We start from the raw sequence: 24,312 nt of genomic DNA, 5'->3' as shown, positions 1-24,312 counted from the left end.
TAATCATAATGCTTGTGTTAACATTCTTTAATATTCACCTTGCTACAAAATACAAACATTTGACTAACAAATCTCTCCATCTGTAGGATGCTTCAAGAATGAGGCAATAGGTTTTGTTCCCCGCTCAGTACCCCAAAATCATCCTGTCACTTCACACACAATGGGCACTAACTAAAGTAAATTAGGATAACTCTCTTAAAGGAGGGGTATAGTGTTTATACATAGAAACTGAGGTCTACTTACCTAACCTTGGGACTAAGAGTAGCAATAATGAATGGGTCTCTCATTGGAAGGAACTGCAGACTTCGGACACATTGCAGTTTAAATGAAAGGGATACTAATAGGGTAAAAATGGCTTTTTGATGTTCTCTTAACTATGTATCTTTACCACAGATTTTCAGAACTGGAGGAATTTTGGGAGTCTAGTTACCTTTTTGTCATTTCCATTTAACTCTGCTTAGACAATAAGAACATGCTCAATTTCACTTTCAGGTTCTCAGGCATTTACACAACACATTGCATAGTCTTGGTTTGAAATAATGTAGGGGTAGGCAACCTATGGCATGCGTGCCAAAGGTGGCACGCGAGCGGATTTTCAGTGGCACTCACACTGCCCGGGTCCTGGCCACCAGTCCGGATGACACTGCATTTTAATTTAAATTTTAAATGAAGCTTCTTAAACATTTTTAAAACCTTATTTACTTTACATACAACAATAGTTTAGTTATATGTTATAGACTTAAAGAGACCTTCTAAAAACGTTAAAAAATGTATTACTGGCACGCAAAACCTTAAATTAGAGTGAATAAATGAAGACTCAGCACACCACTTCTGAAAGCTTGCCGAGCCCTGAAATAACGCAAAGGAAGATTTAGACCCGAAAAACAATCTTGATTTTTAGTTTAGGAAAAAAGAATCCTACCTTCCTCTTTCTCCTAAAGTTATGGAACCAAAACTACCCCAAGGTATCACTGTAAGGTTCACCTATGCACTAAGACACCTATCCCTTGTTGAGGAGAAGCAACTTCACACAGACACACTGATGACATTACATTTCACCATAGGATCTGGAAGAAGCCCAAAAGAGTACATGCCAACTCCTCTTTTGCCAGTATCACAACTGACAGGAATGTAAGATTCAATTATTCTGATTTTAACAGCTGTAAATACTCTTCCAGGCCTGTTGTTGGCCATGTTGGATACTCATTAGATAGTAGGAAAAACTTTCTAACTATAAGGACAGTTAAGTACAGGAACAGGTTACCAAGGGAGGTTGTGGAATCTCCCTTGGAGATTTTTAACAAAAGGTTAGACAAATGTGTGTCCAGGATGGTCTAGGTTTACTTGGTCCCCATCTTGCTGAGGTAGATGGACTAAATGACTTCAAGGTCCCTTCCAACCCTACACTTTTATGAAGCTATGTTACCCCCGACTTCCAATCCTCAACTGGCTCCGCACTGCACCAAATTAAAACTTGTCCTCATCTTGAAGGCCCTTTACAACTTCGCCCCTCCATACGCATCTGCTTCTGTTACCATGCTGCACCCGCCCCATTGCTCTACCAATTATACTAGCCTTGAATGGCCATTTTTCTGCTTGTTCCACAAACTTCCACATGATTCTTTTCCAGCATAAGGGGCTGCATGGAACTCCTCATGCGAGTTAATCTACAAGGCCACCACTCTCTCCTCCCCCAAATCCCACTTCTATGATGTTTAAAAGAAATCAGGGAACCAACGATGGCCATCGAACACATTGGGTCAGGGGTAGCAAATTTATTTTAAAACTTTAATAATCTGGAGCCATCTGGAACTGAGAACTAAGCTATGTAACTGCATGCTCTTATTTTCCTTACCCTTCCCTCTTATTTGCCTCATCTAACGGATTCAAAAGCTGTAAGCTCTTTGGGGCATGGACTGTCATTTGCAAAATGGGGATCTAGCAGTGACTGGAGATTTTGTTTCTCACTTTTGTGTTGTGTGTGTTGCAGTAGCACCCAAACAGTGATCCTCACCCAAAAAGCCCATTCCCCCAAAAGCTCTGAGTTCCAGAAGGTCTTTTTAAAATGTTTCAAGGATTCATTTGCAATAACTTAAGAGTTGCCATGGAAAACTGAGGTAGACAAGGAGGCATCATTCACAGAACCATTTTTTCAAGTCACCCCCTGTTGAGAAGAGCCGATTCTACTCATAGGAAGTACAACGAACTTTAAGTGTTCCTACTGCAGTGTGTAACACACTAATGCAGATGTGGATTTGATATAAATTTCCTACAAGGTAACAAGAATCATTTGGCTTCTTGCCAACACCACAACTTAAAGCTACATCAATGATCGATCTGACCAGGCAGTTAACTAAAATAGATTAAGTCTTACATGAGCTAATGTTTCACAGCTTGTCATTTCTTTTCCTTTACTCACCAATATTCATCTCATGTGCAAAAAATCACTCTTTATTGTCCCATATTTAAAGGAGGCAGAGATCAAAATTTGGGTGGGATTTTCAGAAGCATCTAAGTGTCTTAGAAGCACTGAGAATGGGACTTATGCTCCTAAGTCATTCAGGTGCTTTTTAGCCTGGGATTTTCAAAACACAAAAAAGTGAGATACACTTAGACAAAAACCCCACCACCATCCAGCACTAATTTTTGCACAGCTACTTAAAATACACTAACTGTAAGCAAGCCCTCATTTTAGAGCAGTCCAGATATCCATGCTGCAGAGATAGAATAAGAAACAAACAAAAAAGCAATGTTATTTTCACAGCTTCACACAAAAGAATGGGAATGAAAACTGGATAGGATAAGAATCTTCCAATTTCTCAGAGATTGCCACACAATGAAGTGGTGTACAGAGAGGGAAGCATGACACTAGAAACCACTCCCAGAATGCTGGATAGATATCAATGCACATAGTGGGGCCTGATCAGGTTGACAGTTCCCTTGCATTTAAAAAGATACTTTGCTCTGTGCTTCATGTTCTCAGGGTTTCCACTGCTTTCCTTATATTCTCTTTTTCAGATCATAAAGTCTGTTCCATTACCTTAATGTACACAATGCTCTGCACCTCTTACTAGTCCAAGAGAAGGCACTACTTTTGTTTCTTATTTCATTGGAGGGGAGTAGGCTTCCTATTACATACTAAGAGGCAGTCTCCAACCGTAGGAAAGTGCAGCTAGAAAGGTGGCAAGATTGGTTTATTTCAAAGCAAAAGCCATCTCCATTCCTAGAAACAGCCAGGGCAGTGCCATCTGCATTTTCCTATTTTAACGCTTGTTTTAGAGCCTGATTATACATCTACTGAAATTGAGGGAGGGACACCGGGGGGGAGGGGGGGAGAGCATTTCATTAGCTTTAGTGAGTGCAGGATCAAGGCCCGAGATAATCTGCTACTCCAAGAGCTAAATCCTAACTACTAATATACTAGCACGTCTTGTAAAACTGTTCCTATGTTTGTGTAGCCATTATTCCAGATATCCAGAGATGTAGAACCTAGGTAAGAGGCAGACCCAGGAAGAAGGTAGGATGACACAGGTAAAAAAATCACACTTAGTGAGCTGCTAATTCTTTACAACTTCTCCAGAGTCAAAGGAAAAACAACATCTGTCATTTTGGTGACAAAGCCTGAACTGAGATACTGAGTGAGGAACTAAGTAATGGGATACTGAAGCTATTCCTACTTTGCTTTTCCATCACCATTACCCCCCCCCACTCCCTCCAATAATAAATCTTCAATATTTTCTCCTTCCAACAGCCCTGCATTGTAGCAACCCACTCCCTGCTAGTGTAACCAATACCATTCCTTAAGTCATCTAGAAGGGGTTGCTAGAGAACAATGCAGGGCTCATACTTCAAAGCATTCCCAAACTTCTCTACTCCTGAGGGAATTCTGTGCCAAAAAAAAAATTAAAATTTTCAGAATTTTAAATTATTGTGCGCAGAATTTTTTATTGGTCAAATAAATGTGGAGGCTCTAGCATGGCATTGGGAGCACAGGCCACTGGCTGCACAGAGGTGGGAGACCACAGAGAGATCTGGGAAGGGGGGACTGGGTATGGAGGGCTGCATGGAGGAGTGGGGTTCAGTGGGATGGGGATCCAAGTGCAGCTGGTTGGGCCTTGGTAGGGTGGGGATCTGGGTAGCTCGCTGGGGTGGTCCAGGTGCAGCGCGAATGGGGCTCATCAGGGGTCTGGGTGTGGGGGGACGGTGAGGCTTGGTAGGAGGGTCTGGGCAGATGGGGAGCAACTCCCTATACAGTGATCCCCCTGCAGCTGAGGCACGATAGGTGCAGAAAGCGTTGGGGGCGGGAGGGAGAAGAGAGTTTGCAGAGCTTACTACAGCCGAGGGAAGAAATTTGGGGGTGGGTCTGACATGCCCCTGGATGCTGTGCAGAAGAGGAAGTCCTGTCCTCCACAGCCCAGCCGGGACTAGCAGCTGACCCCAATGCAGGGTAGGAGCCACCAGCCGGGTCTTCCCCAGTCCTGCCCCACAGCGATTTACCTCTCTGACAGCTGTCATGGGCACATGAAACATACTGCTGGGGAGGGTCGCAAGACCGCTCTTGTGGCTTCCCCATCAGAAAGTAATTTTTCTGCAGGGAAGCAAAGAAATCTGTGGGGGGCAATTTCTGCACATGTACAGTGACAAATTCCCCCAGGAGTACCCCTCCCTGCCCACGATCCAAACTTGCTAGGCTGGCCTCTCACTGCCTTTACCTTTGAAACAGCTACGAGCTGTGAAAAAGCCAACATATTAGGAGAAAAAAGGATGAAGTGGTATTTTTTGTACAGAACCAACAAATTCTGTGGCTGACTTTAGAAAAAGATACATTCAAGCCTCTGTCAGCCTGCAGGCTAAGCCCAGTAGAGAAATACTATCTGTTTTAGTACTCAGGAGGTAGCATAGGAACAGCAGTTTGCATGATAGGAGTTCCCAGCATAGAGCCATTATAGGCCAGGGCATCCCAAGCCCACTGGCATCAAGAGACCAACTGAAGTAAGTTTATTGACCAAAATTATCTACAGATAAGTTCTAGCACGTAATAGCTGGTCGATGACTCCACAAGCCAAGTCAGGCTTTCACCAGGACAAGAGCAACATAGCAAGACTAGTGTTCTAGTAAGTAGAAATGGTGGTTTCTGCAGGCTTCCAGAGAATCTTCACCACTGTCAAGTTCCCTTCAAACTAAGCTCCCTATCACACTGTGTGGGGGTAAAAGTAGCATTCAGACAACAGGACATAAAAACAACATAAGACATGGTTCTTCATAAACAGTCCTAAGTCACCGAGTCAAATACTATAATTAGTATTTTTATATTGCGGCAGGGGCACCTAGGACATAAGGAAAGATGCTCTTTTTTAGAGTGAGTGAGTGTAAAAAGATCTTGGAAGCACAGAGAGTTAGACTAAAGCTCTATTCTAAACAGCGCTTAAACAGCAGGAAATATACAAGATGATATACAACTGCTTTAAAGGAAATATTTTATTACCTATCACAAAATAAAGCAAGCTCTGGGTGAACAAGTCCTATGGGGAGTCTATAAGTTAGCCTCTCAAAGTTTAACTGACAGCCCTGAAATCTCATACCGAGTTCTGAAAGTCAAGCTGGTGAGCAAGTAAAAACCCACCACAAAAAGACTGTCTTCCATTTTGACTGTCCCAAACCACTGCCTTCAAGTTCCACAGGTGAGCTTAATGATAGAATTTGGTCCTGTATTTAGAATGTAATCATTCTGTTGATGCGTAAACGAGATAAAAACCCAGATCCCTCTCCCAGAGCTGCTTTGGTTATTTTTGCCACTGAAGTCAATAGATCTGATTCCAAATATATGCAGGAAACAGATCTGCTGAGTAAGAAGGAGCCATTTTTACAGTACTCTTTAACCAAAATCATGGTTTTTAAGGTTTGGGAATGATTCAAAGCCATAGGGGTTTAAATTACGAAACATCTCAAAAAGCAGACTGAACTACTCTGCAGATATTCAGGTAGGAAAAAGCAAGTCACAGAACCTAAGTAGTGAAAAGAGGAATGCATTCCTTGCAGATTCTTTTCTAGAATCATGCACTTCTGTAGCAACAAGATTAAGGTCTTTCCAGCTTCTTCTCAATTGCTTCTTTCTCCACCTCCCATCCCATGTATACTTACTGTGTCTCTATAATGGGTCTGAAATTGTAGAACAAGACGTGTCTGCAGCTAAAGGAGAAAAAGACTGAAGGAGAGTAGACAAAAGTAAAACCACAAGGAGATGTGCCATCAAAGCAGCACACATTGCTTCTCAGTTGATTCAGTTACCTCACCCTTTACTATACAACTGTATCAAAGCAGTCCCTTTGCAGCAGTAACATGAGCAAATGACCCTCAGACTCCAGAACTTTAGAGGTCAGTAACTGAATAACTCGGTTCTTGAAGCCATAGGAGCACCAAGAATCTTACAAACCTGGAAGATCTCAATTTCACAATGACATTCTGACACCAACATGGGCTGTAAACAAGAGCAACAATTAAAATCTCTCCCACTATTATTGCGTGTTCAGGAGGGATGATGTGGGGAAAGGAGAAAAAGGAATTACACTGCAGGGGGGGAAAAACAGTTACTTATCCATAGTAACTTTATCTCCAAAACATGAAGCCTCCAGACCCCAGTGTATGAGATGTGGAATGCCTAGCCAAAGTCATAAGAGTTTATGGCCAGAAGGAACCATCAGATCATCTAGTCTCACCTCCTATATAGCACAAGCCCCAACCATCACCCAGCACCTGCACACTAAATCCAACAAAAAGTATTACACCCCATAGGAGCCTACTCCAACGTGCCACAAGCAGAGAGTAGGAGGGACTGAGACGCACCAGTGCACAAGGCCTGGGAAACGTCAGGGAAATGATTAAGTGTGATATACCCAGATAATCCTCGCAAATGACCCACACTCTCGCCCACACATTGCAAAGGAAGGCGATGCAGACCTAGAAGGTTTTTGAGCTGTAGTTTCCAGTTAGAGGATGGGGATTTTCCCTCAAGCTCACTGTTTTAATGTTTTCAGTTGTTCTACCTCCAGAAGCTCTATTTGGAACTAGTCTCTAGAGCAGAGCTCTGTGGCCAAGATTTGTAAACAAGTCACTGTTAATTAGTCCCTTTCTCCTGCATGAGATCACCTCTACAGACTCCTACTATGAGAAACCAGCTACCAGTGACTTCCAGGGCAAAATGGGCTGAGGAATCCTTCTAGTCGAGCAGGACAGAAGCACTGCCCTCCCAAAGCCAGCTCTTGATGCACAAGACCCTCCTGACTGATGCTATTGGCCATTAAAATTCCCTTAAGCAAAGGGTGACCACACAATGAGAGGCACAAGAAAACAATTATTTGTAGGGGCCTTCCATGAAGCTGGTTACAAATTCAAGTGCTGGGAACTAGTAGGCTTCCAGGTGGGAGAGTAGAAGTCTGATAAGACCCTTAAAAAAAAAAGTTAAATCAGGGGTGGAGCAATAACTTTGACCTCTTTCATAGGCACATTAGAGCAGAACTAGCAGCTTGGTAGACTTAAGTGTACCCAGAGAGCCCTGATGACCAACAAAGACAGTGCAAAATAACCAGACCACCACAAGAAACAGGATCAAGACATCTGCCTTAAGCAAATGTTAACAGTTTCATTTGGGAGCCTAATACTTTCTGCACTTTAACAGAACTGCCTTGAATGCCCCACAGGCAAGCACAAGATAGCCTGACCTAGAAATTCAGCAGGTCTGATGCAAGGTCTGGATGAACTACCACCTTCTGTTCTACTGGGACAGGAGAGGACATGAAAAATGGATGATCTCTGGCCCGGACTGTCAGACCCAGGCCTGCTGATGCCCAAGCCACTGCCATGAAAATCACCTTGGTTCTGTTCCGTCAGATCCTCCTCACTATCTGGGTAAGAAAGGAAACTGAGGAAAGCATAAAGGACCCTTTTTCCCTAAGCATCAATGGAAGACACTAACAAACATTATGGATCCCTACCTGCTATCAAACAATCTCAAACAAGTTTACATGTGGTGAGTGACAGCCAGACAACTCAGGTTATTGGCTAAAGTTTTGACTGACTGCACCTGGAACATATGAATGGAGAGGGGGGGTGTCCCTTTGGTCCTAGTGCACATTTTCCACAGATGGATCACCTCTTGACACAAAGGCAACTGAGCTCCCTGGTATCAGTTTATAGTGCACTGTGACCATGTTGTCCAACATTATGCACTGGTTGCCTGCAGAAGCATAGGAGAAAGTCAGAGAACTAGCCACAAAATTCTTGGCTCTATCAAATTTGTGTGTAGAGCCTTGCATGGAAACAAAATTATATCTGCGTAGAGCTCTATTTATGTAGAGCCTCAACTCTCTAGGTCTTCAGAGACCATCAGTCAGATCCTAGATATACTCCTGGACCCAGACCAAGGACTGGAACTATCATTTTCTGAGCAGCAGGCTGACAAATCAGCTCCTTCCTCGAGAACTACTATTGTGCCTAAGATGTGAAAACTTGGTTTGTACAACTAATTCAGCTACCCTTGCAAGCGTCACCTCCATAGCCTTGAAAAGGATGGAACAAAGGTGCAAGTGCCATCAGTTCTAACACCAACAGACAATCTCACTAGGCCTTCTTTTCTGAACCGGAATAGTTCCACTGCCAGGAGGAGAACTTGGAACCTGCCCTGAGGCAGGAACGCTAAAGCCCTTATAGATACTAGGATGGCCTCTATGAAGGTTAGCTGCTGAAATGGGACCAATGTAGACTTCCTCTGTTTATTCTCACCCCAAGAGACAAAAAAGGGTGCAAGTCTCCCAGGGCCTGAACTACCCCGCTACAAGAGTGTGCTCTTATGAGCCTGTTGTCCAAGTATGAGTAAGCCTGCAGACCCTGATGCTGCACATAAGCTGCAGCCACCATCAAGCACTAGATGAACATACTGGGGGATGCTAGCAGTCCAAAGGGAAGCACCTTGTACTGTCCACCATGAACCAGAGATACTGCCTGTGCCTTTTCAAGAAGTGGAGGCAGATATTTCAAAGTAAAAGGGCCCCAGACCAACGGATGTGTGCAGGAACTATGTTCCTTAAAGAAATCATGCAGAATTTGATCTTCATTAGATACTTGATCAACTTGCTGAGGTCTTGTACAGGGCACCAGCCACCCTTTATTTTGGGGATCAGGAAACATGAGGAACAAAGCCTTTCCTCTGGGGAGACTGTCAGTTTCTATGACTCATTTTCAACAGAGTCAGGAGCAGTTTCTTCTGAAAGGGAAGGGGATTTGAGCTTTGAAGAAACTTGTAACCAAAGAGCATTCCAGGATCCCCAGGTCCCAGCAGGATGAAGAGCAGTAGCTCATCATCCATGAAGAGTCTGGCTCTAATGGTTCTTAAAAGGGAGGGATAGAAGAGTAAACGATAAGAAACTGAATCTTACCATGGATTCTGGTTCCCTCCCCACACACACACCTGCTGCTTCGACACAGCCCACCTGCTGCTGAGACAGCATAGGATGAAGACCTTTGTCTGCTCTGATGGGGACAAAACGCTCTGGTAAGCGAACCAAAGCAGTTTAAAGATGACTGTGGAGATACTTGACCCAATCCAAGCAAACTGGCCATGAATCTTGTGGCCGTTATTTCTCAAAAACCTCATCTGTCTTAGATTTTGAAGTCAGTTTAAGAGGGAAAAATCCATTATTTTAGGTTCAAACTATGGAAAGAGCTGAACTTTTCTGCCAAGAGGATGAGAATCACAGCCACGGTAGGTGACCTGGCAGCTGTCTTGGGATGTGTAAGATCACCTTAGAAAATGCTTAAATGTCTCAGAATTGTCTTAAGAATTTCAGTGCCCTCCTGATTTTCGCCCTTGGTATGAGCTGGGCCCATATATAGTTATCCTAGACTATAAAAAGCTATACTGGGCCATAACAGTTAAGATAGCAGTTGGAGACTCAAATGTCACTGTTGTAGAGGAATAAGCTGTTCTGACATAGTCCTTTTGGGTGGCTCCTTTCCCCAGAAGTAAATACCACTACTCAGCTTGTAGCCAAAACCAGAAGTGATCCTGAGGGAGGATGCTGGAAGGATAATTCAAATCCTTCCGTTAGGATCCAATAAAAAGAATGCAGCTCCCTAGAAATCAAGGAAGTAGAAAGGTTATGGTTCCAGAAGATCTTTGTTGATAGGAGGGCTACTTTCTCCTGGAGTTCCAAGATGTCAGCATCGGACTTTCTGGGTAAAGCTGCCAAAGGAATCCCCAGAGCTATGCTGTTTGGCCCACTGTGTTCTGAAAGGCCCTGGTGTCACTCAGAGCACAGAAGAAAGTGGTTAAGACAACATCTGAGGAGGAGGTACAAAGGAGCCAAGAATGACTCCACATAGAATTAGTAGGCTTAGCACTGATGGTTTCAAATGTTGACATTCCCTCCACCAGAGCCTTCATAGAGTGTTGACTACTGGTGCTTTGGCCACAGTGAACCAGTGGTCGCCCTTCCGTATGTATCTGGGTCAGTTGGACCATTCATAAGACAATCCTACCCTTCTTGTGACCATCAAGATCTTGGAAAGCCATTTCCATGGTGTCTGGTTAGAGTCAACAACAGGATCCTTGCTAGAGCGCCTCCTTCCTTCCACACTGAATCAGTGGTTTCCAAAAGACACAAGAGGGGTTTTCCTTGACCCCAACTTCAGGCCCTGGAAACATCCTGTAAACAGTTCAAAGGTTCCCTACAGGATATCTTTACAAGAGAATGGCCCCTTTTAGCCTGGGATTTGCGTTGAGTTTTTGCACTAAGGGAGGCACAGGGGCCATGCCACTTGTGTCCAGGGGGTCCATTTTAGGAAAGTCTCCTAAACTCACAGGCTATCAACTGTTTGCAGGGACGGAGTCCACAGCATAGTCCTTGTGACCCAGGGACCTCTTGATGCCAACTGACAGAGGGTACCCAGGGGAGGCATTGGGTTTTACAGGGATCCTCTGGGTCACTTATAGGCATAATAATTCACCAGAGGGTGGAATGTAAAGTCTCTACCGAGAATCAATAGTCATTGTGAAATGTATATACAGGTAATATTCAAAAAGTTGTTTCTGTGCTGAAAATTATGTTCTTAAGATATGCAAGTTAAGGCAAGTCACCAAATGATGATAAATTTTCTCCTGTCAGGCAGGAGGGAAGAGGAGATGCGCATCTCTCAGACTACCAGACAATATGCATATGACCAGCCAATCTATAGTCTGAGCTGAATATTAACAGATATTGTAAAATCAACTAGAAAGCAGCACGCAGGAAAAAATACTAGCATGGGGGGGGGGGGGGGGGGGGGGGGGGGGGGGGGGGGGGGGGGGGGGGGGGGGGGGGGGGGGGGGGGGGGGGGGGGGGGGGGGGGGGGGGGAGGGGGGGGGGGGGGGGGGGAAGAATCCTGTTCACAAGTAAAGACAATAGATTGTTGGGGGTATACCTTTGGATACAAAAAGGCACCCTTCATCCTTCACTGAGGAGAGATGAACTGTCAGCATGTTCTATTCTATGAAAGGAGGGTCAAAATCAACCTGGCTAGAAAACTCTGCAAAGACTAGGTACGCCAATTCATTAGACAAGACAGTATATCTTGTTAACTGGTTTCAGAGTAGCAGCCGTGTTGCATCCGATGAAGTGAGCTGTAGCTCACGAAAGCTTATGCTCTAATAAATTTGTTATGTCTCTAAGGTGCCACCAGTACTCCTTTTCTTTTTGTATATCTTGTTAACTAAATCTAGGCTTGAGATGGCATCATGATTTTATTGTACATATAACCATTTGTTTACAATACTCGGACTTACTACTTCTTAATCTCTATACTTCATTAAACAAAATTTTCACTTCTTTTCACTATAAAGAGATCTGAGTGCTGTGTGTTGAACAGAACAATGAAACTGGTAAGCTGGTGTCTACTGTTTCTTTGAGAGCAGTGGGTCTGTGAATTCACTGAGTGACTGATGCATCAGGGGTTTGTCACCCCAGAGGGAGGCTTGGAAGGCTCAAAGGTTGGAGTGTGCCTGTTGCTAACCTAGCAGAGGGAATAGAGGCTAAGTAGGTCTGGAGGGGAGTGCTTGTTGGGGAACTGACCCTTAGCAGGCACAGACAAGGCTTCCTCATGCTAAGGGCAGGGGCTAGCGAGGTGCCTCACAATCCTGGATACCCCAGGAAAGTGTCAGAGTTCTCCTCAGGCTTTCAGAAGTCCTTGCAGACATCTCAACCTGGGTTTGAGTGGCCATACCCAAGGCACAAAAAGCACTTTTCAGGTCCATAAGAAACAAAGAAAATAGCAGGGCAAGGAGAATGCCTCTCACTTTTCTTAGATGGATCTTAGCAGCTTGGGCAAAGCACAAAGTAACCTAAAACCAGCAAAACTTCAAAACAGCCCAAGAACTACAACAATTAAGCCAAAATTATCAGGTCTATCCTACGCCTATCTGAAATATTCTATGAAAAGAACAGAAAAATGAGAGGTTGTTTCCATAACTATTCCAGCAAGCAAAGAGGAATTAATAGGCCACTAGAGGGGATGGGGTATTTACAGCCACTTCCTATGAAATTAGGGTTTGAGGGAGATGCGCACACACCAAAACTGCCAACTATTTCTAACAAATTTATTAGAAATATTTATGAGTCTCTAAGGTGCCATGGGTACTCCTTTTCTTTTAACTATTTCTCAGAAAGTTTACATCACCTCATTGCTAGGAATGGAACTCCTCCAATAGTGGGACTCTGCAGAAGTAATGCCATGAGACATTATCTACCAAATTTCTCATATGAAAAATAAATAATTCTGATACATGGAGAGCTAGGCGTCCACAGACTAGTGTTTATAAAGTTTTCCACAGACTAGTGTTTATAAAGTTTTCCTACTTTTTACATTCTGACCTGCATGTTGCACATCCCAAATATAGACACCTATACCTCTGACTTACAAGTTAATGCATAAATTCAAAATGATAATTCAGATGTTTACCTGGACCTGCTGTGGCTGCTGAACCTGTATCTGTTGCTCTTGCTGCGTTTGTTGCTGGACACTGGTTGTAACGGGACACGCAAGCTCAAGCAAAGATCCGGCCACCTCTGTGCTGTCCGTGTAAATGCAGTTTCCACCTTGTTGATATACCATGGTGGTGGTGGCTGTCTGCTGGAACTCCTGGAGAGCTTCAGGCCCCTTGGAAGCAAGAGAGTCAAGAAACTCCTTCATCCTGTGCTGAGGGATTGTTCGTGCTTTCACACGGATGTATTCTTCAAAGGAAATGGTGTTCTCCAGAGAATTATTCATATTGCAAGGTCCTTAGGATTCCTTAAAGGAGAAAGTTAAGACTCTTGTTTCACAACTTTCATAGTCATATTGTACAAGGGTACACATGAAGCCAGTGGCTAATATCTCACACACACTGGATTTCTGCATGACAAACACAGACACCCGGAAGCCTTAAGACAAATGCTGTAGTTTTACATGCCATTTTATGCAGCAAGCATTTCTTTAATTAATCCCTTGTTAAGAGTCACAACTGCACACTGCTACCCTTCAGGCTTACTTGCCCTGTATAAAGAGCTCTCTCCAGAGCGTTGTCTCCTGCTGATGACTTATAGTAATGCACTCAGTCTCAGGCCAGAGCAGTCCTGAATAGGTTAAATTAACCCTTATTGAATTCTGTGTGTTCATTTACAACATGGAATACTATATATAGTATCAAGAACATTTGAGACACCATTGCCTATGGGACTGGTTTATAGCTACAGAGGTGACAGAACCAAGTATCATAACCCATTAGGCAACAAAACAAGACTCTGTGGTAACTAATGGGAAGGAGGAGATAAGGAAGTAGGAAGTGATAGTATCTCTACATTTACACTGGGATTATTCTCTCTCACTTTGCTGAGCAGAATTTTCAGACTTCTTTAAAAGGACAGGGGACCGAACGCTGGAATCCAAAGATTCCATTAAATGGGACTGCTGCACCTGGAAAGAAGCAGCGAGATCTTGAAAAAGTGGGCAACAGCAGGCCTCACACTCCTATTACCAAATATGAGGAGGAAAAAATCAACATGAAGCACGGTATAGTAGGAAGGACATACATGCAAGGTGAAGAAAGGGAAACAGAGCAAAAGAAACCAACAAGACCAGGGAGAAAGTAAGAGCAAAGAGAAAAAAAAAACAAATGAGGAATCACCCAAGAACAAAATTAACATCTGGGGTATTATCTCACAGGTACTGTTTGAATTGCTGATCTATCTATTTCTATTTCACTATCACCTTTTCTGTGAGTGTATTCTTGTTTCTATAGCAGTAATAACTCGTGGTGAAGGGTAAACACATTTAGATGGTAACCTTACTGCTACTGATGTGGTCATGAAATGCTGTGTGGAGATTTGGGGTTGCAGCCACAATTACCAGGATAGGGAACTTTGGGTGACTGGGCCTAATTACGTATACAGAAGAGAAAGGGACACATACAGATAACACTATATATACATACATACACATACACACACACACACACACTATGGTGATTGGGACTACAGAAAAAATAGATAAGAAAAAAAGCTGTACAACATTTCAGCACTGATTTGGTCACAAGAGACTGACTATATTCGTTCAACAAGGTGGCCCAAAGTGTTATTTCTAAAGCAGTGTGCAAACAAAAGGAGGTTTAGTAATAGGCTGTCAACATTAAGTGCAACAGAGATCTAGCAATGGGAGCTGAATCAGACCCTAAATCACTTCATTGTTGGTCTGAATCCCACTCCGACCTGGTCAGGCAGCACCACACCCATGACACTTCATGCAGGAAGGGTCATGGACACAAGTCACTACTAGCACATGGATCAAAGAGGTATGGATCCCAAAGGCAGAGAATGTGTGAGGCAATTCTTGCAGAACAGAACTTATGGGACCTTAAAAATAAGTGACAAGTTTCTGCAATGGGTTCCTGTGGAAAAATCTAAGCATTTATAGTGAACTATACTTATGCTTACACAAAAAAAAAAAAAAAAAGTACAAACTTACATTGTTCACTTATTTAAGATAAGGGTGTTAATACAAAATAGCTGCATTTGCCACCATACCTTAGCCACAATATTTTATAACACAGCATGCAGAAGCTTCCATACAACTATCTGATAGTCAGAAAAAAATAGTCTTTCACTGAAGTTACACTTTGACAAGCTTTCTAAGCAGCTCTTCACGGGACACACAACTAATGAAGCTATTCATGTCACTGCTGACTTAGTGACAAGTTTCCCCAGAAGCCACCAAGAACACAGTCCAAACATCAACGGTTTACCTTCTCTCAGGAAGAAAAAGTTTGACACTATCTATACCTATGCTGAAACCAACAGAAACCCTGGCCTTGCTAATGTTTTCAGTGCTGCAGTAGACCACCAAGCCTTCATCAACAAATTCTGAAATTAGCATTAAACTTCACTGAAAGAAAACAGAAACCCAGTATGATACTTTGAAGTAGAGAACTGTTAAGTTTTCCATGTGTGTGTGTGTGTGTGTTTGGCTGGAATTTAAGCCTACTGAAGTTTGCAGAGATTTGGCCTGAGTACCTTGACTAAGACTTTCAGATATAAATAGTGACTTTGGGTGCCCAATTTGAGATGCATTCAATGGGACTGACTTTCAGAAGGCAGGTGCTCAGCATTTTTGAGAAAAACTCCTCTAAAATGCCTCAATGTTGGCACCCAAAAACTGACCCTCACAAAAAAATCTCTAATTACTTGTGAAAATCTTGATCCTTGTGCTGGAAGCTGTTTTCACATATACAGCTGACTGCTCTGTGGCAGAGCTTAAAAAAAAAATAATGCACAACCTAGAAATCTAGATCTCAGTTTTTATCTGCCTGTGTCTAGTAGGAGACACCCACCACCACTGAGGTCTAGGGGCTTGAGAACCAAGGTTCCATCCACTACTTCCAATAGCTGGGAAGTAGAACAAGTGCTGGGTTTCTTACTGTCTCTTGACCTCATTCAGGTGTTCAATCTCTCAATTAGATTCAGACTAGCAGTCACCTAAAATCAGAAGCCCACTCTTACTTCCCCTACAGTCTGCTGGAAGGAAGCTTTCCTTTTTCTCTCCCTCCCAATCCCAGAGCCTGACAGCTGTTCTACCAAGTTCTTACATTGCATTTATCACTGTGGTATCTAAGCACCTTCAGAGTATTATCTAATATACACATTATCCAGAGTGCATAGGAGCATTAGTCATGGACCAGGACCCCCTTATGTACAAACAGAACAAAGATGGTCCTTGCACCAAAGCGCTGGGGAGTCTCTGCTATTCTACCTCTCCCAACATTCTGAGAGATTGGGAAAGAGACAGACTGGAATCTCTAGTGCTCCATTCCTATAGTCTCCCTTTTTATTTATATTGAGAATTTAAAAACAAGTCTCAGTTTTTCTAAGCAGCAGCTGAGCTAAACTGCCCTAACCAAATTCTTGTCAATTTGAAGGCTACCTACAGGAATATGGAACTGCAGCAAAACTGATCAGGATCTTGTTAGTTTCACTCTTCTGCCCCTTGGCAAAAGTATGAGCAACAGCAGAGTTATTAGTGCTGGCTGTAGATTCAGGAAGATAACATGTTTTGAAGCCTTCTTTTTCCATTGTAATGAGCAGAAGTTTAAAAAATAAATCACAAAAAACTAAGCCTCTCCCTTTGACCACCTAACATACCACCTCCCCTCAGGCATGTTTACTACTCAGCATTAACAAATAGATTTTTATTTTTTAAAATAAAAACTTCTACAGGTTTCCAAGCACACATTTATTATAATTCTCTTTATGGAAAGTTAGTATTGCATTCAACAGCAAAAAACGTTTTATACTAGAATGTACGCAAATTTATACTGGCAGGAAGGCAACATCTTTACCATTAGCTATTAAAATATCAGGATGGATAAGTTTATGCACTCAGTTTATCCATTATGTACAGTCCATTTAAAAATGAAGTGAATACTCATCACTACTAAAACTTGGCAGAATGCATTTTTAAACTGTTCAGCAAAGGTTACTGCTTGGATAATGGATACAATTCCTCCCTTTTCAGCTTAATTGCATTTTCCACTAAATAGGATTCGGAAAATAGTCCAAGTTCGTGAGCATAAGTGGTTAGTTCATAAAACTTAGAGACTAAAGATACTGAAAATGTACACACAGATTTGCAGCAGGTGGACTATCTGGACTCACCAGTCACCATGTTGCAGGTATTTCTGCTGCACTTGTCCTGAGCTCTTAGACTTGTAACATTCTGGAGAAGACAGAACAAAGAAGCCCTTTCTATCCCCAGTTGTTTGTTTTTGTTTTTTTTTAGTTAAATTGTATTTTAAAAAGACAATGAAATAAACACAAAATGAATATCATAATAATGCTACACCCTTAATAGATAATTCCTAACTAATTATTACAAGACATGCCCAATTCCTAACCAGTTTGTTTTACTTCCAGATCTTAAGAACATGTATTAAGACAAACAGCTCTCCATGTACATCTTTTGCATAGTGCAGAATGTTCTTCTCTAAGATAGAGAACTGTGCTGGAACTTACATAACTTTTAATGGACACTGGAGTTACTGAAACTTAGAACAAGGCAGTGGGGAAAAAAATACTGCCATAAGGTCCAGAGGCCTTTTCTTGCTCCTTTCTCCTCACAAGCGTTCAAGGTAGAACAGAGTAACTAGGCAGAGCTAGGGACTAGTAGTCCAATAAAGGCTCTCTGAGAAGATAAAAACTTTTAAAAAAAAGAAGTCACTTTGTTAAATGAAGAGAAGGCTAAACTCCATACGCATCTGTTAAATGGTGGGTTACACCTCAAGATTTTTTTAAACCTTCTTAATTTAGTTATATGAAATATCTACTTCTCTTGCTGCAGCTAACACAACTGTAAACAGACTTAATTAGTACTTTACTGAACCACTCATCCACTTTACAAAATATATTAAGGTTCTGTGCAAAACAGCAAAACTTTTTTAAGAGACCACTCAAGAGACTGCCTCATCAGATGCTTACTGGAGATGTTTTCCAATAAATAAGGAGCAAGATTGTACTCAATTAATTTGCAGGGGTCCCCTAGGAGAGAAGATTGCTTAGTAAGGTTGATCTCATGAACAGTTTTCACTGCATATAAGCAACTTTTAAGCAACTGTGACCCTTGCTTTGTCTCTAAAATAGAGATTTCTGCACTCAGGAGCCTTAGCACTTGGATCTTTACAAGGCTCTGAATATACCAGGCCTGGTCTGAAGATCTACTGTACATCTCCTCTTGAAGTTTCTTAAAAGCAGGAGTTGGCCCAGTTGCACTGTAGCAGGTCATGGTGTCGATACACAGCTTGCAGGCCAAAGTAGTCTCCATGTCAGCCAGAGACCGACTGACAACGGGGATGCGTTGTGAGAAATGACAGGCACTCTGACCCACTGCTGACCCCCGGCACCAGACCCCGAGGGCGGGCCCGGCTGCAGCTCGCCAGGCTTCTTTCCAGGACTGCGCTCGGAGCGGCCCGGGGCGGGCGCCTGGCGGGTGGGTTCCGGCGCAGCGGGGCCCCACAAGCCGCGGCGGCAGCAGGCCCCAGCCGCTCTCGCCCCCAGCCCCGCCGGCGCCGTGCTCGGCGCAGCAACACCCCGCCCCCCCGGGACGGGACGGGACGGGCCCGCCCCCCCGCATGCCCGGGCCGGGGGGAGCCAGGCCCCAGGGAGACGAGCGCGCCCCCGCCGCCGGGAGCGAGCGGCCCCGTGCGCGTGGCCGGGAGCAACAGCGGCGCGGGAAGGGGCCGCCCCGCGGCTGGGGGAGGGGTGGGGCGGGGACGCGCGCGGGGACGCGCTCCTCCTCTCACGGGAGGCCCACGGGCCTCGCGCGGACACAGGCTGTCTCGGGTCGCTGCGCGCTCCCGGCAGCGCCACACAACAAACGGGCTCGCGCCTCCGCGTCGGGGCCGCGCCGCCCCCGGAACCGCCGCCGCAGCCGCCTCCCCCCGCGTGAGGGGAGGCCGCGCCCGGCCCAGCCGCCACAGCCCGCGTCCCCCGGCCCGGCAAACCCCCCCTCCGCCGCAGCTCGGCCCAGCCCGGCCCCGCCTCACCCTGGCCCCGCCGCCGCCGCCTCGCTCCGCCACCGCCTCGGCCCGACTCTTTTCCCCTCACAGCTCCCTGGGCGCCATCTTACATTCAACCCCCCGCAGCCAATCAGCGCTCAGCACCGGCCTCGCGAGAGCGCGGCCCCCAAGCCCCGCGAGAGCTCCGCGCCCGGAGCCGCCCTGCGCCTTAAAGGGGCCGTGCGCCCGGGCTGGGCTCTTGGCAGCCGGGGCTGGGAGCGCTAGGCTCCGCCCTGCCCGCTGCTCGCGCCCGGGGGCACCTTAGCCCGGCCCAGCGTGGGGCAGATTCCAGAGCCCCGCCCCACTCACCGCACTGGGGCTGGGGGCCCCTTGCAAGCCTTGGGCCAGGCCCGGCCAGGTGCACGGCGCTGCACAGCGCCCTGCCCCAGCCCCTCCCCCTCACAGCCAGGTCATCAACCACCCTGCTCTGGAGAAAGCGCCGGCCCCTGTCAGGGGGAAGGCTGGGCCCCGAGCCAAGGCCAACAGCCTCAGCCCGTCCCACACCAGCCCCAGGCTCCGCTTCCCGGGAACGCTTTTAACCCAACGTTCACGTAGTGCTTTGCAATGGGAGAACCCAAACGTCCGGCTGGGCCGCTGAAAGCCAGGTGCAGAAGAGAATGTCATTCCTTACACAAAAGAGAGCCGGCCTGTGGTTTAGTTTCTTGCTATTGAAATGCATCCAATGAAGTGAGCTGTAGCTCACGAAAGCTTATGCTCTAATAAATTTGTTTGTTAGTCTCTAAGGTACCACAAGTCCTCCTTTTCTTTTTGCGAATACAGACTAACACGGCTGCTACTCTGAAACCTTTCTTGCTATTGATATCACTGCCTAGGTACCTTTGAGACTAGCCTCTACTTTACACGTTGGTCCCAATGTCCATGGGATGCTCAGTAGTAACTAAATGTTTAGTTCTGCATGCCAGCCCTGGGGGCAGCAGAATGGCGTAGATGACCTTCTGAGGCCCCTTCCAGCCCTACATGTCTGATTTAACACCTTCTCCCCACACCCTTCATGGTAGACAAGACAGATATGTGAGAAATGCAGGCTGAAAGTTGACTTTTTTTCCCCATAAAGTCAAGCGACATCCTGTCCTTTTAAGACTAAGTCAAGCCCGTAGGAGGATGAAAGAAGAATTCAAAACAAATAATAGGCCTCCAACCCCTGTGCCCTCACTGATCTGACAACAGTATCTATTTCTTGTTACAGAATTTCAGCAAAAGACAGAAACTTTATGTATCCAGGGAAGAAAGAGTTGGTTGGGGAGGTAGAAAACCTAGCTAAAGGGCTATTTCATCCTACATATATCACCAACACTGATTTCATATAAAACAATTAAAATATACAGTTGTCAGCACTAGGGGTGGAGAATTTCCTGCTAGTTGATAGGATAGACATTTCTATAACCAGGAGAGAGAGAGAGTCTGGCAATGGGCGACGGGATGGATCACTTGATGATTACCTGTTCTGTTCATTCCCTCTGGAGTATCTGGCATTGACCACTGTTAGAAGACAGGACACTGGGCTAGATGGACCTTTGGTCTGACCCAGTATAGCCATTCTTATGTTCCCTGCTATCTTTACAAACAGGAAAGAAGGTAGAGAATAAGGAAGGGGCAGTCACTGTGCAACAGGAGCAGGTCCCGATGTGATGCAGTCCAGGAATGCATCCGATGAAGTGAGCCGTAGCTCACGAAAGCTTATGCTCTAATAAATTTGTTCGTCTCTAAGGTGCCACAAGTACTCCTTTTCTTTTTGCGAATACAGACTAACACGGCTGCTACTCTGAAACCAGTCCAGGAATGAGCTCTCAAGTAAGGGCAATACAGAGATCCTCTGGCAGCAGCTTTTTACTTCCATAAAAGAAAATGCCCAGTGAGAGTTTTGACAATTAGGAGAGTAACTGTGACTGGAATTCAGAGAGGAAGAAGGAAGAGTGCTGACCACTATGTATGGAGCTGGCTAAACAACTCCATGGAAGAGAACAGAGGCAGGAGATACTGGGTCCTATTGGTAGGAGAGAAAGAGCAGTTCTGGCTGCACTCAGGCAAAGGGAATAAGATCAGGAGCTGTAGATATACAAGAGGAATGGGTGTTTTGGAAGCCACAGTACTATTTCCAGTTGAAGCAGCCATGATATTAGCAAGGCTTAGAGATAACATCCACACCTGCTTTGTCTAGAATATTCACAGCTGAGCAGTGGAAGGATACATGGATTTCACAATCACTGTCAATAACAGAAACAAAACACTGACAGGTCAAATCAAATAGCCTGGGGCAGGAGAATGCATCAGAGAAGCTTGCAGGCCTTCCCAAAAGCAAACATTGCTTCACAGCATTTTGGAATGCTGCTTTGGAGGAGAGCGTTGTGTGGTTGGGAAGCAACTTTGTCTTGCCCTCTCCTCTCACAGCTGAGCTCTCCCCCCTCAGGGCAAACTCTAGTGTTATAGAAAGGGAGCAACTTCCAGCACACCCCCCAATCACTGCAGTGGGCTTGGGAAGGGCTTGTCCCTACAGAAGCTAAGCCAGGAGGTGCTCCACGTAGCAGGTATCATCTTTACTGGGCCCAGAGTTGTGAAGATGACATGCAGCTGTCTGAAAACTGTCCCTCGCCTCTCATGCATCACCTGTTGCAGCCCTGCAGCTAGCATGCTCTCCCTTTGCTTCCTGGCTTTAGGAGCAGTATCCTAGGCTCTGCAAGGCAGCACGGTCCCTCCACAATGCCTTACCATTCACACTGCAATTAGTTAGATAGGGTGTGTGTGGACAGAATGTGGAAGGACAATCACAAAGAGGGATTTGATTGGTCCAAATATCTTAACTCCCCTCCCTGCTACAAGGCAGCCAGGCTGGGTGAGTTGGAAAGCAAATGGTTAATTGCTTCATTAAAACACCTGGCAACATCCCACACAGAAGCTAGTCTTTAAATTCACAAGTGAGACTAGGTAACCCAGAGATTAAGAAAAACACAGGGCTAATTCAGCCCTTGAGTAACTCCTTTAACTTAATGGAGTTACACCAGGGATTACACTGGCCCACTGTTTAGCATCTGTTCAGCAGTTTCCATTGGTGCTGACCTGCTAACACCTTACCACAGCTATTGTAGCCTAAAGCAGGCCAGGAAAAGTGAATTTGGCTGTGGGTACTTCTGCCTTGGGTTGGAGAACTGAGTTGTACAGGGCACTGTGCAAATCCAGAATCTCCTTATCAAGGAGCAGACACCCTAAGGGAGTCTCAGAGGCAGCCCACAGCCATTAAATCTCCTTATAGAAGAGCTGGAGGCCAGCAGAGCCATTTTGGCCCCATTGTCAGCCTGGGAGTTGCGCGCGCGCACACACAGCAGCCTTAGTTTTGGCTGTACAACCGGTCCCCCTGCTAAGGCAGAGCACAGAACTTATACCTCTCCCCCCACACAGGTAATTGCCACAGTTTAGCTGAGAGTCGGAGACAGATTTGTAGCTGGCCAAAGGAAATGGAACAGCAGGCCCTGCCTATGGCATCTACCCTGTCTACATGCGAGGATCTTCAAGCAGTCAGTTACTAAGTACAGAACTTGTGAAAGTTCCCAGGACCCTCAGGCTACCAGAGGAGAATGAGCTGAGCTGAGCTGAGCCTCCCCTCCCCACCCCCGTGGGCTCACTTTCACTCCCACACAGACCGAGGGGGGAGCCCTGAGGGCTAATTGTTAGCAGCTGGGCCCCAGAGATAGTTCTGGGTAGTGAGAGCCCATGGAGTCACCTGCAGGTTCCGCCAGGTGCATTCGCCCGGGGTCAGGAAGATGTTCGCTATGTCGTGGCCGTGAGGTGCTCACAGCAGCCTTGGAGCTTGTCCCACCCTGGACCTGTACAGATGCTACTGAAGGTCCATCCATGGCCCTCATCGCTGTGACACCTGGGCACCTCCCAACTCCAACGCACTGATCCTCACGCCCCCGTGTGAGGTCAGGCTAGGCATCATCCCCACACTGACAGATAGGAACTGAGGCCCAGAGCCTTCCATTGGTTTCAAAAAATATCTCCCTGCCTCAAGGGTCTGGGCCTAGGCCACTTTCCCAGCCATGTAAGGCCTTGGGTAGAGCAGGGAATTGAACTGAAAGGTCAATCCCAGCCGAGTGCCCGGACCACCGGGCCATCCATCCTACTTCTCCAGAGCAGCGGCTGGCAGGCCTCTTCCCTCTGCTCCTTCCCCCAGGGATCTCTCCCGGGCTCGGGAAAGGAGGCGGTTGCTCCCTCTCTGCTGTGGGCCCAGCCTGCCAGGAGCCGGACCCCGGCCCACGCACGGGTGCTGGCTGTGGCTGCCGGCGGGGGCGACCCCAGGGGTGAGGGCCGGGCCGGGCAGGGGCTTGGGCAGGCCACACCCGCCCCCGCAGGAGATGAGCTGCTTGTTAAGGCCCATCCTGCTCGGGCCGGCGCTGCTGGAGGCCGCCAGAGGGGAGTCCCCCCACCCCAGCAGCGGCCCAGGCTGCTCCCTGCAGCCCCTCGCCCCACCCCCGTTACCCGGGGCAGGGATCCTTGGAAGGGCCGAGCCTGGAGCCGGGCTCCCCTCCCCAGGGCCGGGCCGGCTACTTGAACAGCCCCATGTGCTCGCCGAAGCCTCCCACGCGGCAGCACCAACACAGCCCCTTAAGGTGGCCCGTGGGGCTCGCGGGGGCCGCTACCGCAGCCCCCCCCGGCAGCTGCCCCCCTCCAGCGCCCGGGGCCCAAACCCGCCTGCGGCTGCCAGCGCTGGCGGCGGGCCCGGGCCCCGCCCGGGGGTCAGGCCGCCCCCCACCCAGCCCAGCCCAGCCCAGCCCAGCCCACCTTAAGCGGGGCCCGGGAGCCGCTCCGCCGAGCGGCCCGCGTTTGCACAGCGCGCCGGGCAGGGGGCGAGCCGGGCCCGCCAGGCTCGCGGGGGGCGGCGGGTTAAAGCCCCCCAGCGTCCTCCCGGAGCCCGGCTGCGAGCTCAGCTCCCGGCGCTGTCCGGGGCTCGCCCCGTGAGTCCCGCTCCGGAGCAGCCCGGCCCCGCGGTGACCCGCCGCGGCGCTCCGGGCCCGGCCCGTCCCCGAGCCCCGCTCGCTCCCCCGCTCCCGGTTCACCGTTACCGCGCCGGGCCTGGGGTCAGGGCGGCTGCCATCGCCGTCACATAGTAGCGCTGAGACTGGCACGGCTCGGCGAGTATCGGCATCCCCAGCCGGGCCCAGCGAGCGCCGCGCCCCGCCCCGCCCCGCCCC

The 24,312-nt window shown here is 46.8% G+C and overlaps 1 protein-coding gene across 12 annotated transcripts in view; it reads right to left on the bottom strand.

Annotated features, from left to right (window-relative positions):
- QRICH1 (glutamine rich 1) overlaps nucleotides 1–24,312 on the bottom strand; it is a 44,939-nt gene extending 20,627 nt beyond the window's left edge. The window contains exons 1-4 of one of the 12 annotated variants that reach the window (XM_043519892.1): nucleotides 19,094–19,143; nucleotides 17,568–17,736; nucleotides 17,211–17,271; nucleotides 12,988–13,317 (exon numbers count right to left, since the gene is read on the bottom strand). In XM_043519892.1, coding sequence (XP_043375827.1) covers nucleotides 12,988–13,296 — 309 coding nt within the window. In that variant the 5' untranslated portion in view covers nucleotides 13,297–13,317; nucleotides 17,211–17,271; nucleotides 17,568–17,736; nucleotides 19,094–19,143. Of the gene's footprint in view, nucleotides 1–12,987; nucleotides 13,318–17,178; nucleotides 17,272–17,567; nucleotides 17,998–18,029; nucleotides 18,456–19,093; nucleotides 19,272–23,902; nucleotides 24,071–24,183 lie in introns of those variants that run through there. The other 11 variants (XM_043519897.1, XM_038408951.2, XM_043519895.1 and 8 more) reach the window with 11 other exon arrangements.

This window comes from Dermochelys coriacea, chromosome 7 (assembly GCF_009764565.3).
Source record: "Dermochelys coriacea isolate rDerCor1 chromosome 7, rDerCor1.pri.v4, whole genome shotgun sequence".
Taxonomy (NCBI): Eukaryota; Metazoa; Chordata; order Testudines; family Dermochelyidae; genus Dermochelys; species Dermochelys coriacea.
This window is presented reverse-complemented; position numbering and strand designations above follow the sequence as displayed.